Source organism: Heteronotia binoei, chromosome 8 (assembly GCF_032191835.1).
Source record: "Heteronotia binoei isolate CCM8104 ecotype False Entrance Well chromosome 8, APGP_CSIRO_Hbin_v1, whole genome shotgun sequence".
NCBI classification, from domain to species: domain Eukaryota; kingdom Metazoa; phylum Chordata; class Lepidosauria; order Squamata; family Gekkonidae; genus Heteronotia; species Heteronotia binoei.
The window spans coordinates 105,039,228-105,056,862 of NC_083230.1; the positions used below are offsets into that span (position 1 = coordinate 105,039,228).

Genomic DNA, 17,635 nt, shown 5'->3' on the forward strand with positions numbered 1-17,635 from the left:
GACTTTGACTAGGCACATTCTGAGATTTGGCAAGTGCAGTACTAGACTGGATCGGTCCAGCACAACCTGAACCCACTAAGATGAACTTTAGGCATGTGCTGTGGTTTGCTTGACCCTTTCCCTCCCACCTTGCAGTCTCTGTCAGGGACTGCAAAAAAAGCAACATGGGGATGGGACTCGTTCAGCATGGGATTGTGCAAATCGGTCAGGTCAACATTAGGCCAATTTTACCTATTAGGGGCCAGATGCTGATTTCATCAAAGAACTGAAAGGGAACACCAACCTGCTCAAGTAAGTTGGGTCACACTTTAAACCGTCTATCCTCCTCAACACTGAGCTTTTGTACACACAGATACATAGAGTTGCAGGTGGCCACTACTGCTATATTACTTGTACTGATAAAAATTATGTGAAAAATTTATCTTCACATTTGCTTCTTAACCCTGAGCCCTGCTCCTAACACTTCGATAGCCTGTTCTGCATTCCCCTTCTGTTAAATTTTAAAGGCTACAAATTGGACTTTTAAAAAAGTGATTTTTCAGGATGCTGGACTTTATGACCAACACCACGTTTTGCAAATGCATGGCCTGGCTTATGGAATCACAAAGCACAGACAGCCTAGAGCCGCAATGTGTGCCCCTTGCTAATTTTGCAGTACATTCAAGTTTGTGTGAAAGTATAAAACAATAACCACAAATAAGAAGCAAAAACAAAATGAGGCATTTCTATTAAAATCTCATTTTCTACGAGTCACCAAAGAAGGAAACACGTCTTTTGAGGGGTTTGCTAAGTAGCGTCTCAAATCAGTGCATCACTACCACCGCGTTACACACACAGCTGAGAGATCCTAGGAACACCCAAACCCACAAGGAACTTCACAAGCGTTTATCTAGAAGCGGCTTCTAGTGCGATGAGTCAGGCAGACTGAAGGAGCTAACCACAACAATTCCTTTAAGTCACGTTAAGTGGGGCAAGGGGGTTCAGGGTGTCACAACAGGAAGACTATCAGATGCGTTGCAGGGTCTGATGGGTTCAGGATCAGTCACGTGGCATAGGGAAGAAAATAGAGACAACTAGCTTGGGAAATATAACCCAGAATCCTGCTCTCTGATTCACGATTAGCAACAAAATCAGACCACCAATCCACTGTCATTTCTGTTTCCATGACCTGCTGACATGGACAATGGAGCAGAGTGAAAAGCTGGACTGTCCTGCCCACACAACAGCCAGCCAGAAGGCATGCCTCTGGTCTTTCCCAAAATAGCACAGCAGATCATGTTTGGGAGAGATTACAGAAGGCAAGGAGATCCCTGGTTGTACAAGAAAGCATCATGGCACTGTTGGAAAGCAGAAAGAACTCTGTCCCCGCCCCCCCCCCCCCCCGCCACTTCCCAGCAGCTTTGAACCTGGGGCAAATCACCTGAGATGATGAAGATGGTGAGGGGTCTGGAGACCAAGTCCTATGAAGACTGGAAGGAGCTGGGGATGTTTAGCCTGGAGAGGAGGTGGCTGAGAGGTGATCTGATCACCATCTTCAAGTACTTGAAGGGCTGTCCTATAGAGGAGGATGGGGAATTGTTTTCTGTGGCCCCGGAAGGTAGGACCAGAACCAATGGGTTGAAATTAAATCAAGAGTTTCCGGCTCAACATTAGGAAGAACTTCCTGACCGTCAGAGCGGTTCCTCAGTGGAACAGGCTTCCTCGGGAGGTGGTGGGCTCTCCTTCCTTGGAGGTTTTTAAACAGAGGCTAGATGGCCATCTGACAGCAATGAAGATCCTGTGAATTTAGGGGGGAGGAATTTGTGAGTTTTCTGCATTTTGAAGGGGTTTGGACTAGATGACCCTGGAGGTCCCTTCCAACTATGAAGTCTTCGCTGTGCTGACTGTAGAGCAGCAGAATCACCACCATGCAGTGGCTCTTTGGAAAGGAAACTATCCTGCTCGTTCACCATAGTTCATGGAGCTGGTCTTGTTAAACTTGGGTGAAATGGTTTGTTTTAAGTGGCAGTGTGAATCTTGAGGGCAGCTCCAAGGCTCTGAGCAGCAACATAACGAAGACTGCAGCGTGACTGATCAAGAACCCATCATCTCCTCAGTACTGGCCCTTCCCAGAACATCTCCTCCAATGTCCCCCAGGTACCTCCTCCTGCCTTTGCATTGCAGATGCAACACGGTACCTGCCATGAACAACCTGAAGGCAAGCATGTGAGAAGCAGGAAGAGATTCAGCGTTAAAAAAAACAACAATTCAATGAGGCTACAGATATGCAAACCAGAGACAGAAATTCAGATGGTGGGTGTGAGCAGGGATGGAATTCTAGCAGGAGCTCCTTTGCATATTAGGTCACCCACCCCGATGTAGCCAGACCTCCAAGGGCTTACAAAAAGAACCTAGAGGACTGGCTAAATCAGGGGTGGGTGGCCTAATATGCAAAGGAGTTCCTGCTAGAATTCCATCCCTGGGCATGAGATACGCCCACACTCCTTTGCTAGGTCACTGCCCTCTTCAAAAATGTCAGAACTCAATGGTTTTCATATGCTTAGGAAGACCTCCCAACTTGCGTTCCAAGGGTCAGCTTGCAGCGGACAACATTCCTCACAACGTTCTCAACATGGTGAAATATGTTGCTGCTACTCCCATTTTACAGATTGAATAACTGAAGCTGACAGATAGGTGCCATTTTAAAAAGGGTATCCAAGGTTCCAGAGAATGTGGAACAGTACTTCAAAAGCACCTATGTTTTTGCCAACAGACTAGTTTTTACCCCTTCATTGACCTTTATCATGAACCAGTTTAAAAATGTGTGCGTGGAGGCAAAGATACGAAAAAGTTAATCTTGAATTGTTCCAAGCACAAACATTGCTGAAGATTTAAAACATTTCCCATTGTGCTTTTCAGTAAAATTGCCCAAAGCCACTTACAATCACTAAACCACAACATACAAGATATACAAAAACGATCTCCTATTTTTTAAAAAATCTATTCCCCTTCCCAATCTGAAGGCACCCCAAGAGAGAGTTACTTGCTCAAAACCATCTAGAGAATTCACAGGTTATGGCAGAACTAGAACACTAATCTAACTAGCCTAATATTCCACCCAACGACCTGTCAATCTGGGTTGCTGTCCATATAACAAGCAACAGCACAGCATGGTTTTTACACGCTGTGGGGGCAGGAGATTCTGTCTTAGCCGGAATTGACCTTCTGTGCTGACCTCCAGGTTTCAGCCTAGTAACACAGAAGCAAAAACATCAAAATTAACCACGTTCTTAGCTATTAAGACTGGGGGGACCTTCCTGCCTTTGAAGGAGCACATTTCTTCACCCCATTTAACCTTACCTCTCGCTTGGATTTCTGCGAAGAGCGTTCCAAGACGTCATCGTTGGAGAGGTCAGAATCTTCTGAGAAGCTTAAGTGCCGACGCAGCTGCAAATCTAGAGGGAAGGAGACACCAATCAGATGGCAAAGCCGGGGAAGAGACGCTTCAGTGTAGTGAGACAATCTGTCTTCCTCGGCACTTTTTTGTCTGGAAGGAGAAGACTGTAGATTTATACCCTGCCCTTCTCTCTGAATCAGAGACTCAGAGTGGCTTACAATCTCCTATATCCCCCCCCCCCACAACAGACACCCTGTGAGGTGGGTGGGGCTGAGAGGGCTCTCAAAGCAGCTGCCCTTTCAAGGACAACCTCTGCTATGGCTAACCCAAGGCCATCACAGCAGCTGTAAGTGGAGGAGTGGGGAATCAAACCCGGTTCTCCCAGATAAGAGTCCACACACTTGAACCACTACACCAAATGGGAACAGTACCACGCTGCCCTCTGCTTGTGCAGCAACTGAAGCACAATGCCCTTTTCTACTGGGGCAGTGTCCTGACACTTGGTCAACATTCTGCTTTTTAGCCAAGTCCTTTTTTTACACTCTTCTTTCAAAGGCTGAGGAGCACAACTTCTTTCAGTTTGGAAACGCCAAGCCAGATGCGATACTGGAAGATTCACAATCAGATCTCCTCGGTGTTTGTTTCTTTTTTTACGTTAAATTGTAGCCATGAAGATCCCCAAATCAGATCAAGCCTGTGGCATTGAGCTCAACCCCCAGTGAAACTGGCCCCTTCCCCCGGATGTTACTGAGTGCTGAAAGGGGGGGGGCAGGCAAAGAAAGCATAATTGCCTTTTAAAAATACTTTCTGGGGCTACGATCAGTCTGGGAAGGACAGCGTCTGTCTGCTTCAGTTGGCAAAACCATGCAAGCCATTTGCACAGAAGCACTGATCCAGATATGCTGGTTGCAGTCTACCTTTTAAAAATAATGAGATGCTTTGGTTGTGGATATTCTTGCATCTTGTCTGGAGAGCCAGTTTGGTATAGTGGTTAAGTGTGCGGACTCTTATCTGGGAGAACCGGGTTTGATTCCCCACTCCTCCACTTGCACCGGCTAGCATGTCCTTGGGTCAGCCATAGCTCTGGCAGAGGTTGTCCTTGAAAGGGCAGCTGCTGTGAGAGCCCTCTCCAGCCCCACCCACCTCACAAGGTGTCTGTTGTGGGGGAGGAAGGTAAAGGAGATTGTGAGCAGCTCTGAGACCCTTCGGAGTGGAGAGCGGGATATAAACTCAATATCTTCTTCTTCTTCTTCTTGTCTGATTTGACCTTTAAAATTAGCAAACAGGGTTACAGTATCCTCTCCTCTCCCTTCCTGTACATCTCTCTCTGGCTCAGTGGCAGAGCATCTGCTTGATAAGCAGAAGGCCCCAGGTTCAATCCCCGGCATCTCCAACTAGAAAGGGTCCAGGCAAATAGGCATGAAAAACCTCAGTTTGAGACCTTGGAGAGCCGCTGCCAGTTTGAGTAGACAATACTGACTTTGATGGACTGAGGATCTGATTCAGTATAAGACAGCTTCATATCTTCATATAACCTTCCACTAGGTAGTGACAGGATACAAGGCTTCTCAGACTAAATGGCACTAGCTGAGCAGACTACTAGGAGTTTGTTTTTAAAAACAATCCAGAGGTTCCTAAAGAGTGTCCCCTTTTCCTTCCTCCACCACTTGTCGAATGTCTTGCATTTATAGTATAGACGATAACCTAATCTTTTAAAAGCATTGTTTTAAAATATACTACTTATGGCAAGACACCCAAGAGTTTGGTCCAAGCCCCCATCCCAGAAAGAAGAGCTGAGGAGCAAACAACCAAGAACTCCATCTCAGTCCTTTTCTTAGAACAATATTATACCAAAGCTAGAAAAAAAAATTAACTGGAATTGGAACCAAAAAAGGACAGTGCAGAGCTGGAAAAAGTACAGAAGGGTTGGAGCACGTTCCTTATGAGGAAAGGCTGAAGAGTTTGGGACTTTTCTGTTTAGAAAAGAGACAACTAACGGGGGACATGATAGAGGTGTATAAAATTATGCACGGGGTGGAGACAGTTGACAAAGAGAACTTTTTCTCCCTCTCCCAAAATACTAGAACTCAAGGGCATCCAATGAAGATGATGGGCAGTAGGTTCAGGATGGACAAGAGGAAAGACTACTTTACACACAGCATGATTAAAATGTGGAATACACTGCCAGAGGATGGCCATAGGAATCAACAGCTTTAAAAGGAGTATTAGACAGATTTGAGGATAAATCTATCAATGGCTACTTGTCATGATGACTAAGGGGAACTTCCATATTCAGAAGCAGTTACCCTCTGAATCCCACAGCCAGGAGGCCACATCAGGGGAAGGCCTTGGCCTCTGTGCCCTGTTGTTGACTCTCCAGAGGAACAGGCTGACCGCTGTGTGAGACAGGATGATGGACTAGATGGACCACTGGTCTGATCCACCAGGGCTCTTCTTGTGTTCTAACTAGTTGATCATATTAAGAGAGCTCTTTGGTTGATTTTGAAGGGTGTGGCAGAAAGAAGGGAAAAAAGTATGGTGAAAGTTGCTGGAAAGAAGTATTGTGAAAGCTTAAGGGAAAACCCGTGCTGTACAAATGGCAAACTGCTGTAACATCTCAACACTGAAGCATCTCAGTACAAAATCAGCAGCTGGCAGAAAGACACAAAGCAAGTATTTTCTCTACCTCACTCCTAAACCTGACCATGAAAACAGCATGACTCACTTTGGTTTCTCCATCAACTTTATCCACAAAGTGTGGACAGGCGGGGGCAGGTGAAGGCCATGAATCACAGGAATCATGCAGAATGAAACTATCAGGTGTACTTCAGCTACCTATCCAGTCTGTGCTGGATAGAAAAGCTACAATTTAGTGCCTCAGACTACAAATCCAACACATTTTCAAGAGACTGCGCAAGCAAGACCCGTCTGTATATAACTCCCTCCTTCATAAACACAAAGGATTTGAAAAGTGAGTCTCCAACAAGAACAAAACTATTGTGTGATACCAACTTCTTGGAAACTGGCAGCCACCACTTTGCCGAACATCCACAGAAACAAAAGTTATTTTTTGCTTTAGGCAAGAGCTCTCACGCCCACTCCACTTTTTAATTTCTATTTCTGTGATCTTCCAAGTATTACTTTAAACTGAAAACACATGTGTTGGAGGAATATAGCAGAATGTAGGAAGCGATTCCACTGACGTCTGACACAAAACTGACTGTATGAGAGAGACAGTGCATATTTACTCTCTGAAAGAGTTAGCTTGACTCAGAGTTGGGGGAAAAAAGAAGAGTCATGGATCAAGACATTGATTGCAACCAACAAAGATTTCTCTCTCGGGCTAGGAATGGCAGGAAAATGGACAGCTTTGGAAGAAATATTCAACACCCAGGGATGAAACTATGCTCCATAAAACAAGGCCGTACACTGGGACTTTTGTAGACAATGTTTGGCAGTAAGAAAAAGCTGCTGTCACTGGACAGTTTTGTTCATTCCATATGTGTGCATAATGCTTTGGATGAGAGGTCTATTTTATCATGGTGATATCACCTCTCCCATCACCCCCAGAATTGAGGAAGCTGCCCTTAGCACCCCAAATATATATTTATTTTCAGTTACTTTTAGAAACTCAAATCAGATTTTAAAAGCCTTTGCAAGTACAGGCAGAAAACATAGGCTTGTATCACTCACTTAATGCAGGGCTTAGGCTAGATGCAAAATTAGTCTGGAATCTCTAGGAAACTTCTGTACTACTGGAAATCTTTTTTTTTTTAAATCTGCCTTCTCTTGGGTTTTTCTCTTCATGCACCTTTTTCCTAGCTTTGTTTTTTTAAAAAGCCTTCTCTTATTAACCACCCACAGTGGAGAAGATTTTGCCTTTCTCCTGTTTTATTGAAGGATGGTAATCTTTAACACAATGAGCACACAGAACTCTGATCGCAGTCCTTCAGTAGCTGCTGGCCATGATGACTTAAAGAAACCTCCGTATTCAGAGGCAGCAGTGAACCTCTGAATACCAGTGCCAGGAGGCAACGTCAGGGGAAGTCCTTGGCCTCTGTGCCCTGATGTTTAACCTCCACATAGTGTGAAACAGGACGCTTAACCAGAGGTCTGATCAAGCAGGGCTCCTCTTGCGTTCTTATGCCTTAGCTGGTACTGGGATGAAGGACAGTACCTGATTTTTCCTTTAGAAGATATAGAGGCTTCTTATCACACAAGGGGGGGAAAAATCAATATATATTGTTAACATCAATGGATCTTTCTTTAAAAGTCAACCAAGTTTCAATTGTTGGAGCCAGAAGTGCAGCTGTTAAGATGAAGGGAAGTGTAGTTTCAATGTTGGGCTAACTAAAGTGTCATAGCTGGATATGGGTTCTCCGTTTCTTCATTTGGCTCATAACAGAGACTCCTTCACCAACTATATGTCCATTTCAGCTCTGAGAATCAGAGGCAAAGGCAGCTTGTCAAGCTCAAAAGCTTTAAATGCTACCAATCCACCTTCTGAAAATGCTCGCTTCCCAGATTTCAAAAGCAAAAGAACTGTAACATCTTCACAATGCACCCAAGCAGTAGCCACCTTTTTGCTTGGCAGAGGCTGGCGCATTTATAGGTGCTTCTATAGGGACCAGCAGCAACTAAAAGACCGCACAACTATCAACGTCCTTTCTCCCCACAAAACCTCCAGGTAGAAACACATTATATCATTTCACTGCACAATGAGATTGGGAAGGACTTTAGCCTTGAGCCATCCTCTTTGTCTTCTTTCCTTATCACATATAAAAGTGAAAACACAAACTGGGACGATCACCTGCTAATCTGAACACATCTCCCTTTATCATTTCCACGCAGTGAGAACGTACTGCTAAAGTCTGGGGAGGGGGGCCTTGGTTTAGGGGTAGACCATCTGCACAGCACATAGAATGTCCAAGGTCCAGTTTCTGACATCTCCAGGTAAAAGGACTAAGCAGCAGGTGATTCTAAAGGCCTCCGCCTGAGATGCTGGAGAGTTGCTGTCAGTCTGAGGCAATGGTTGCCACACTTGCTTAATGTAAGAGCCACACAGAATAAACAGATGTCTGAGAGCTGCAAGACGGAAGGAAGGGAGGGAGGGAGGGTGGAAAATAGATGGGGAGAGGGAAGGGAGGGAGAAGTGGAAAGAAAGCAGCTCTAACTTAAAATGCAGTGATTTAAAGAGAGAAATGCCTTCTACAAGCCAGCCAATGAGGCTGTGGGGGCTTCAAGACCTACACAATATGTGTGAAAGAGCCCCAGGTGGCTCCTGAGCCACAGTCTGGCCACCCCTGGTCTGAGTAGACAATATTGACCTTGATGAACCACTAGTCTGATTGGATATAAGGCAGCTTCATGTGATGTGAGAGACTGGTAGCACTTTGTACCTGCTTTTGGAGTGTTGCATGAAGCCAAACAGAGGGATACTGCTAGGTATCACCAGATCTCTTGTGAGGGAACAAAGAGGCATTGCCTAATATTTGCACACATGCTACACAAGGTAGAAAACTAGAGAACTCCTTAGATCAGGGTTGTAGCCAGAAAATTTTGGGTGGTGGGGTGCTGGGAAATCCTGTGGGGCAGGGATGCCAGGGGAAAGAGAGAGAAATAAGAGAGTTGGAAGCTGCTAATGGAATGGCTGCCTTGCCCACAGCCCTCGTCACTGTACTGGCTTCCTTATCGACATGAGTTGAGGGGGGAATCTCCCTCTCTCTCTTTTGCATTTTTATTTTATTTTTTGCAATATTATTTTATTTTGCATTTAAAAAAACCCTATTTCTTTCCTGACTGGACAAAAAAAAAAATGAGACTGAAGCTTCCCTGACTTGGCCCGGGGTCATTTTGGAAACCCCACATGCATCTTACATTTTTAATTTTTTTTAAACAAAATTCTGCAGGTGCAATGCTCATCCTTGGGGGGTTTTGCCCCCAAAAGCCCTGCCCTCCCATGAGCCAGTCTCAGATGCAGTGCATTTCCTTCAAAATGTGAAAAAGGTACCATACCTGCCACTCTAACCACTGGAGATGCCTTATGTTTCCCAGAATCCACTGTGGCCCCGCTGGAAGGTGTGCTTGGGCAAGATTTGTCATCTGCCTTTTTCTTTTTGTCCTTCTTATAGCCAGAGAATACAGATTTCCACAGTGATTTGGGCTTGGTGGCTTCTTCAGCAGCGCTACTGGATTTGTCAGAGAGCCTGCTGTCGTTCTTGGACTTCTTCTCCTTCTTATTCTTACGAGGTGAGAAGAGAGAAGTCCTTTTCTTGCTCTTCCCTCCGGAACCTTCTGAAGATGTGACTGAGGCATCACGGCCGCTGAGATCCGAAAAGGGCGAGAAGAACCTTTCGCTGCTGGCTTCGTGTTTCAGTGTGGGAGCTTCACCTACTTTTGCGTGTCTTGGGGACTCGGAAAATGGCTGTTTGGCCTTTGAGGGCGCCGTTGATGCTTTGTGGAATTTGGCGGCGGCGGCAGCGTTGGCCATCTCCAGATCTTTCATCTTGCATAGCTGCTTGACCATGGCATCACGCAAAGCTTGGCTCTTCACAGATTTCTCCCGAGCTCTCATTCTTTCCTCAGCTAGCTCCTTCGCTTCCATGGAGACTTGGGGCAGGCCTCTTTTCTGTCGGCTTCCTCCTTCCATCGATGGTGGTCCGCCGTTCTCTTTGACCAAATGTAGGTGAAGAGGCTTCTCCGGTCTTGACCTGCTGGTAGGAGGAGTGTAGTACTTTTCGTGAAGGCTCGTGTCTTCGGTCCTCTCGTCGTAAGTGTCCTCGACATCGTCAGCAAATGGTATCTCATCCACGCTTTCCACGAATGACTTCCGCACCTCCTCTCTAGAAGGCTGGGATGGCTCCCGGCCAGGGCGGTTGCGTTCAATTGCTGGCGGAGGAAGAGGCGTTTGCTCAGAAGCTGGCTTAGATTCTGCCTCATTCTGCCAAATCGCCTGATGCCTCTTCCTTCGCAGCGTGGCTGGCTCTTCGTTTTGAGGCGGAGGAGGAGGGGGGCTGGATGGAGGAGTGAGCATGGTGGAATCGGAAGTGTTGAAACTCTGGCTGGCTAGCGTCCGCATGTTGGATGAACTGCCTTGAAGTCCGAGTCCAGAACTGCTGGACAGGTCTCTCTTGACATCACTTGAATTTTTCAGCTCTCTCTCTGATGGGGACTTTGGTGTCAGCAGAGAAAACTGCTCATCCAACTTGGACGTGACTGGCTTCCTTGGGGCTGGCTGAGGTTTTACAAGATGGATTCCTTTATCTTCTGGAATACCATCAGGAGTATATGATTTGAGGGGACTCGAAGCAAGGGGTGAGATGGTAAAGCTCGGCTCTGTTCCCCTGCCTCTGTTCACAGGGGTGAGGCCCAGACTCCTCCGGATTTCAGCACTCTTCATCCAGAACTCCTCCACAAGGTTATTACGTTTCAAGGCTTCTTCGGCTGAGGTAGGGCTTTCCAATCTTTCCATTTCACTGTCTTGAGTTTTTAGGGCGAGTTTGGCCAAAGGAGTAGAGGTTAAGGCCGGGACTGGTTGAAAACACACCGGTGGCTCTACTGGTGATGGAATGGATGCTTCAGTAGTGGGCAAAGGCTGTGAACATATAGGCAGGGGGGTCGCAGACGGAGGTGTCGGCAATATGGGAGGTGCTGGTTTTGATTTCACGGGTGATGTTGGCAAGACAGCCTCAGGAAGCGCAACCGGCTGTGATCGTATTGGAGAGAGTGGCACAGTGGGGCTTGTGACTTTTTGATCACCAGGGATGCCATCTTCTTGTGTCTTCTCTTTGGATGGGAATGGATCAGGGAGGAATGGATCGGGGAAAAAATGGGCTTCTGGAGTCCTCACTTTGCAGGGCATTGTTGTGAGAGAGTCCTTTGAGTCCTACAGAAACAAACACAGAATATCACCAGTGGAATATAGTAGGTTCTAGAAGTTTAAACTATCTGATCAAGGCAGGGTCATTTTGTAGAAAAATAGGTAGTGGAGCTCATCCAGAAATTGTTATGCAGCTGCACCTACTATTCAATAAACAAAGTAGGTTGGTGAGCAGGAGGGGCGGGGCATCAGAAAGGTTCAGGAGCTGTTGACACAGTGTGTTGGACTGGATGGGCCATTGGCCTGATCCAACATGACTTCTCTTATGTTCTTATGTGCTCTTGTGAGCTTCTGTTGAATTCAAGGTCTGTCAAGGCCCATCCACAGAAAATTCCTACAGGGCTTTTTTTGTAGCAGGAACTCATTTGCATATTAGGCCATACACCCCTGATGTAGCCAATCCTCTTGGAGCTTACAGGGCTCTTAGTACAGGGCCTACTGTAAGCTCCAGGAGGATTGATTACATCAGGGGTGTGTGGCCTAATATGAAAAGGAGTTCTTGCTACAAAAAAGCCCCCTGAACTCCTCCATGTTTGCCACAAGACCTCAGCATGTTGCAGAAGATTCTGCTGGATGTCCTAGGTTGCACCCTCAATTCTACTGAGCTACTGGCCTCAGTTGTCCTGTTTCGAAGTGGGAGTATTATCCACGGCAGTGTATGTGTCCTTCAGAGTGGGTGCAGTAGTTAGGAGAGTTGGACTATGAAAGGGGAGATTTTGGCTCAAACACCCACTCAGCCATAAAGCTTGCTACATGACCTTGGGCCTGTCACACAAACTCTATTCAATCTCATACGGTTCTTGTGATGATAAAATGAAAGGGGGAATCATGTATACTGCCCTGAACCCCTGGAAGAAGACTCGAGTAACAAAGAGATTGAATGATTGACTACAGGAAGATAAAGCTGGACCTTAATAGTCTTCTCTTGATATACTCTACTCTTGATAAGCTTCTAAGGTTGCCCCACAAAACCAGGTGAGTAGCCCTCTCCTCATGAGCCGTGGGAGTCAGGCGCTTATAGGCAGCTCCAGTGGAAGTAATGTGTCCCTCTCCCAGACACGACAAACACAAAGAATGTTGATCGTTCTGGGCCATTTTGGCACCACAATCGGAACATTTTTTTGAAGAGAAACATCTTGAGAGCCAGGGAGGTAAATTCTGAGGTACTCTCAGAAATCATTTAAATCAGTTGGTAACACAACCAGAAAGGCAGTCTTTGTGTTTTAACACACTGTTGATGTGATGAACAAGGCAGAATGAGTCAGATAATTTTTTAAAATATATTATCAGTCTCTCATGATCCATCTGGGGTTAGTCCTGATACAAGATTTTCTTACACCGGTTCTGAAAATGCTAGCCTGGCAAACTAATGTGCAGTTTTACTTTCAGAGCTCACCAATTCTATATAACACCCTCACATACAAAGACATGAGATGGAAATACTCCCACAGGGAAAAAAAAATCAGTGGAAAAAAATCCACCGGAAAAATGTTCATTTTGAAAGATTCATTGCTGCTGCCAATTAAACACAGGCTTCTATGGGCATTGTCTTATTCAGATTTGCTAAAAGCAAGACAGTTTGACCTTTCTCAAAGCAAAACAATTATGGTCCACTTACCCTTTTTATTTGTTTGGTGTCAAGATGCTCTTTTAACAAAGCTCAGCTTGACCAAATACATATTTTTTTCTATAAAGATTTTTAAAAACTTGCCTCTTTAGGTTCTTCCTCATGGTTAAGAACTGGAGAGACTGGAACAGCCTTTTCGCAGGGTGAAGCGACTGGTAGGCAAGGTTTGCAAGGATCTGAAGGAGAACACAAGGCCATTATTACCACCTTTAAAGTCCACATGGCATGCAGATGCTTGGCTCAGACAAACTGTGAGCACAAGGCAGCCATGGAGATGAACCTTCCCTGGCTACAGCAACCCTCTGTCACCATAAAAAGGCCCTGCCAGAGACCACTCACCCCCAGTGAGGAAAAAAGAAAAGAAAAGCCATGGGACATGGTGAAGAAGGGAAAGCAGGTGAAATCACCAATCTGCAGGGCTGCTTTTGTAGCAGGAACTCCTTTGCTTACTAGGCCACACCTCCCTGATGTAGCCAATCCTCCTGGAGCTTACAATAGGCCCTGTACGAAGAGCCCTGTAAGCTCTTGCAGGATTGGCTACATCAGGGGTGTGTGGCCTAATACGCTGCAAAAAAAGGGTTTCTGCTGCAAAAAAAGGGTTTCTGCTGCAAAAAAAGCCCTGCCAAAAATCTGTGTTCTTCCACTAGCAGAAATTCTACCAGGACAGGAGGATGCCCCAGAGGAAAACTGCGTCCAGCTCTGCCCCCCTTCACTGCTCCTCTCCAGAGGCTTCCCCCCTTCACTTGTGTTTCCTCAGCAAGCAGGGAAGATTTAAGCACACACAAACACTAAAGAAGCTGCAGCGGGAACATATGAACATATGAAGCTGCAGCGGGAGTTCCAAGCCAAGGCAGCTACGATTTACAGCATCCTCTCAAAACAGAAGCAAAGGCAAAGGGCCAGAGAAAACAGCTGCCATACAGGAATTTCAGGCATGGAAGATCCCAAACCTCGAGCACAACTGCAGCTTGCCCCCCTGTACAAAATCCTACTATCCAAGCAAGGTTTACTGCTGTTCAGATTGCACTAACCAAGGGGGGAGAAACTCCAGCGGTGTTTCGGTTCTTTCTCCTCCTTTGCAGCTGTTGGAAAATCTGGAAGTAAAGATGCTGAAATCCCAAGGGAGCACTGAGCATTGTATGTCTGGGGAGAACCTGCATGCTCCACAATCGGATGTGACCTTTTCCTATGTGCATCCCCTCCAAAGCATCATCTTCCCCAAAAGCAAACTGGGCTATGGATTTACTCCACCAAGTACTAGCAACAATGCACTGGCGTTTGTTGCAGATGGAGAGGAGCCTAAAAGTACAGACCACTCAAAACGGACTGCAGGCCTCCAACTTTAGAAGAGCTCTATCACGACAATGATATTTTTCTTACCTTCCATCGCAGTAGAAGGGACGGCGGCTTCTGCCTCCACAGTGTCAGAAACTTTCAACTCTGGTTCTTCCGCCTCTTCTTGACGCAGGCGGCACTCTGCTTCCGCATCAGATGGGATGTCATCTGATACCCAGTAATCGATGCCATACAGGAAGGAAAGAAAGAAAGAACATAAGAGAAGCCATGTTGGATCAGCCCAATGGCCCATCCACTCCAACATTCTGTGTCACAGAGCCAAAAACTGGAGTGGCTCTCTGGTTAGGGTTCCCAACTCTGAGTTGGGAAATACCTGGAAATTTTGGGGGTGGAGCCTGAGGAGGGTGGGGTTGGGGAAGGGAGAGACTTCAATAGAGTAAAAAGGCATAGATCATATGAACATATGAAGCTGCCTTATACTGAATCAGACCCTCGGTCCATCGAAGTCAGTACTGTCTACTCAGATTGGCAGTGGCTCTCCAGGGTTTCAAGCTGAGGTTTTTCACACCTATTTGCCTGGACCCTTTTTAGTTGGAGATGCCAGGGATTGAACCTGGGACCTTCTGCTTACCAAGCAGATGCTCTACCACTGAGCCACTGTCCCTCCCCAAAGGGAGATCCACCTCTCAAAGTGGCCATTTTCTCCAGGCAAACTGATTTCACATTGCCAACCCAAAGAGAGGCGCGTGAAGAAAGAGACAATTGGATTTTGCTGTAAGACCAACACACCAAGTGGATGAGGCATGACCTGCCACATTTCAACCCATCTTTAAAGCAGCCCTTCCTTAAGACTGTTCATTAACCAAGGACTTGCACCCTCAACACAAGGTAGTTTAGCAGTTATTTTAACAGTTTCTGCACTCTGTTCTGAAACCTCTCTCTCCTTGTTTTCCATTTCAGGGCATGACTTTGGTGTTAGAGGGAAAATACTATTCAAGATTCCAGATAATCGGCATTTTTCTATGTGTTGCAGGGGAAATTGAAGATCCTGTACCTGATAGAATGCTCTCATGGGCACATTTTTTAAAATTATGAGTAATAACAGCAACTACTCCAACCAGTCTTTTACTTTCTTTTACTCTGTTAGCTAGTTAAATACATTATAAGGTTTCTTTTGTTTGCTTTGGCAGCCTACAGATTTGACATAAAATCGTTCAGCTCAATTGCTTTTGTTGTTCAGTCGCACAGTCGAGTCTGACTCTTTGCGACCCCATACACAAAGTCAAACCAGACCCTCCTGTCTTCCACCGTCCTCTGAAGCCCGCTCAAATTCATGATAGTTACATCAGTAACTCTGTCCAGCCATCTCATCTTTTGTCATCCCCTTCTTCTTTTGGCTTCTGTCTTTCCCAGCATCAGGATCTTCTCCAGTGAGTGCTCCCTTCTTATTTGGTGGCCAAAGTATTTGAGCTTCAGCATCTGACCTTCCAGGAAACAGTCTGGGTTGATTTCCCTTAGGACTGACTGATTTGATCTTCTTGCTGTCCAAGGGACTCTCAAGAGTCTTCTCCAGCACCATATCTCAAAAGCATCTATTCTTCTGTGCTCAGCCTTCCTTATGGTCCAGCTCTCACAGCCATACATTACTACTGGGAATACCATCGCTTTGACTATACGGACTTTTGTTGGCAGGGTGATGTCTCTACTTTTTATTATACTGCCTAGGTTCACCATAGCTATCCTCCCAAGGAGCAAACGTCTTTTAATTTCATGGCTACAGTCACCATCTGCAGTGATCTTGGATCCCAGAAATGTGAAGTCTGCCACTACTTCCATGTCTTCCCCTTCTATTTGCCAAGGTGTGATGGGGCCAGATGCCATTATCTTAGTTTTTTTGATGTTGAGTTTCAAGCCTACTTTTGTGCTCTCCTCTTTCACCCTCAACAAGAGGCTTTTTAGATCCTCCTCACTTTCTGCCATTAGAATGGTGTCATCTGCTTATCTGAGGTGGTTGATGTTTTTCCTGGCAATTTTAATTCCGACTTGTGCTTCATCCAGGCCAGCATTCCGCATGATGTGCTCTGCATATAAATTAAATAAGCAGGGTGACAATATACATCCTTGTCAAATTCCTTTTCCTATTCTAAACTGATCGGTTGTTCCATATCCTGTTCTGATGGTTGCTTCTTGACCCTTATACAGGTTTCTCAGGAGACATGTAAGGTGGGCTGGTACTCCCATCTCCTTAAGGACTTACCACAGTTTGTTGTGATCCACACAATCAAAGGCTTTAGCATAGTCAATAAAGCAGAAATAGATGTTTTTCTGATACTCCCGTGCTTTCTCCATAATCCAGCGAATGTTGGCAATTTGATCTCTAGTTCCTCTACCTCTCCGAAACCCAGCTTGAACTTCTGGTAGTTCCCAGTCTACATACCACTGAAACCTAGCTTGTAGGATCTTTAACAAGACCTTGCTGGCATGTGAAATGGGTGCAATAGTGCAGTAGTTTGAACATTCCTTGGCATTACCCTTCTTTGGGATTGGAATATAAACTGACCTTTTCCAATGCTGTGGCCACTGTTGCGTTTTCCAAATTTGCTGACATAATGTGTGCATCACTTTAACAGCATAATCTTTTAGGACTTTGAATGGCTCAACGGGAATACCGTCATCTCCGCTTTCTCTGTTGTTAGTAATGCTTTCTAAGGCCCATTTGACTTCACACTCCAGGATGTCTGGTTCAAGGTCAGCGATTTCATTGTCATAGTTGTCAAGAACATTGAGATCCTTCTTGTGTAATTCTTCTTGCCACCTCTTCCTAATCTCTTCTGCTTCTGTTAGGTCCCTACCGTTTTTGTCCTTTATCATGGCCATCTTTGCACTAAACATTCCCTTAATTTCTTGAAGAGATCTCTTGTCCTTTCCATTCTATTATTTTCCTCTATTGCTTTGCATTGTTCCTTCAGGAAGGCCTCCTTATCTCTCCTTGCTATTCTCTGGACATCTGCATTCAGTTGGGTGAATCTTTCCTTTTCACCTTTGCCTTTCACTCTCCTTCTTTCCTCAGCTATTTGTAAAGTTTCATCAGACAGCCACTTTGCTTTCTTGCATTTCTTTTTCTTTGGGATGGTGCTGATTTCTGCCTTCTGTACAATGTCACAAACCTCTGTCCACGGTTCTTCAGGCACTCTGTCTATCAACTCTGGTTCCTTAAATCTATTGTTCACCTCCACTGTATATTCATAAGGGATGTGATCAAGGTCAAACCTGAATGGCCTAATGGCTTCCCAAGTTTTCTTCAGTTTAAGCCTGAATTTTGCAATGAGTAGCTCATGATCTGAGTCGCAGTTAGCTCCAGGTCTTGTTTTTGCTGACTGTAAGGAACTTCTCCATCTTATACTACAGAGTATATAATCAGTCTGGTTTCTGTGTTGCCCATCAGGTGATGTCCATG

The 17,635-nt window shown here is 45.5% G+C and overlaps 1 protein-coding gene across 2 annotated transcripts in view; it reads right to left on the reverse strand.

The window, feature by feature from the left end:
• The window catches only part of MICAL3 (microtubule associated monooxygenase, calponin and LIM domain containing 3), a 172,517-nt gene that overhangs the window by 39,176 nt on the left and 115,706 nt on the right, over positions 1-17,635 (reverse strand). The window contains exons 24-28 of one of the 2 annotated variants that reach the window (XM_060245797.1): positions 14,263-14,385; positions 13,914-13,976; positions 12,967-13,058; positions 9,392-11,261; positions 3,340-3,434 (exon numbers count right to left, since the gene is read on the reverse strand). In XM_060245797.1, coding sequence (XP_060101780.1) covers positions 3,340-3,434; positions 9,392-11,261; positions 12,967-13,058; positions 13,914-13,976; positions 14,263-14,385 — 2,243 coding nt within the window. The remainder of the gene's footprint in view (positions 1-3,339; positions 3,435-9,391; positions 11,262-12,966; positions 13,059-13,913; positions 13,977-14,262; positions 14,386-17,635) is intronic. The other variant, XM_060245796.1, reaches the window with a different exon arrangement.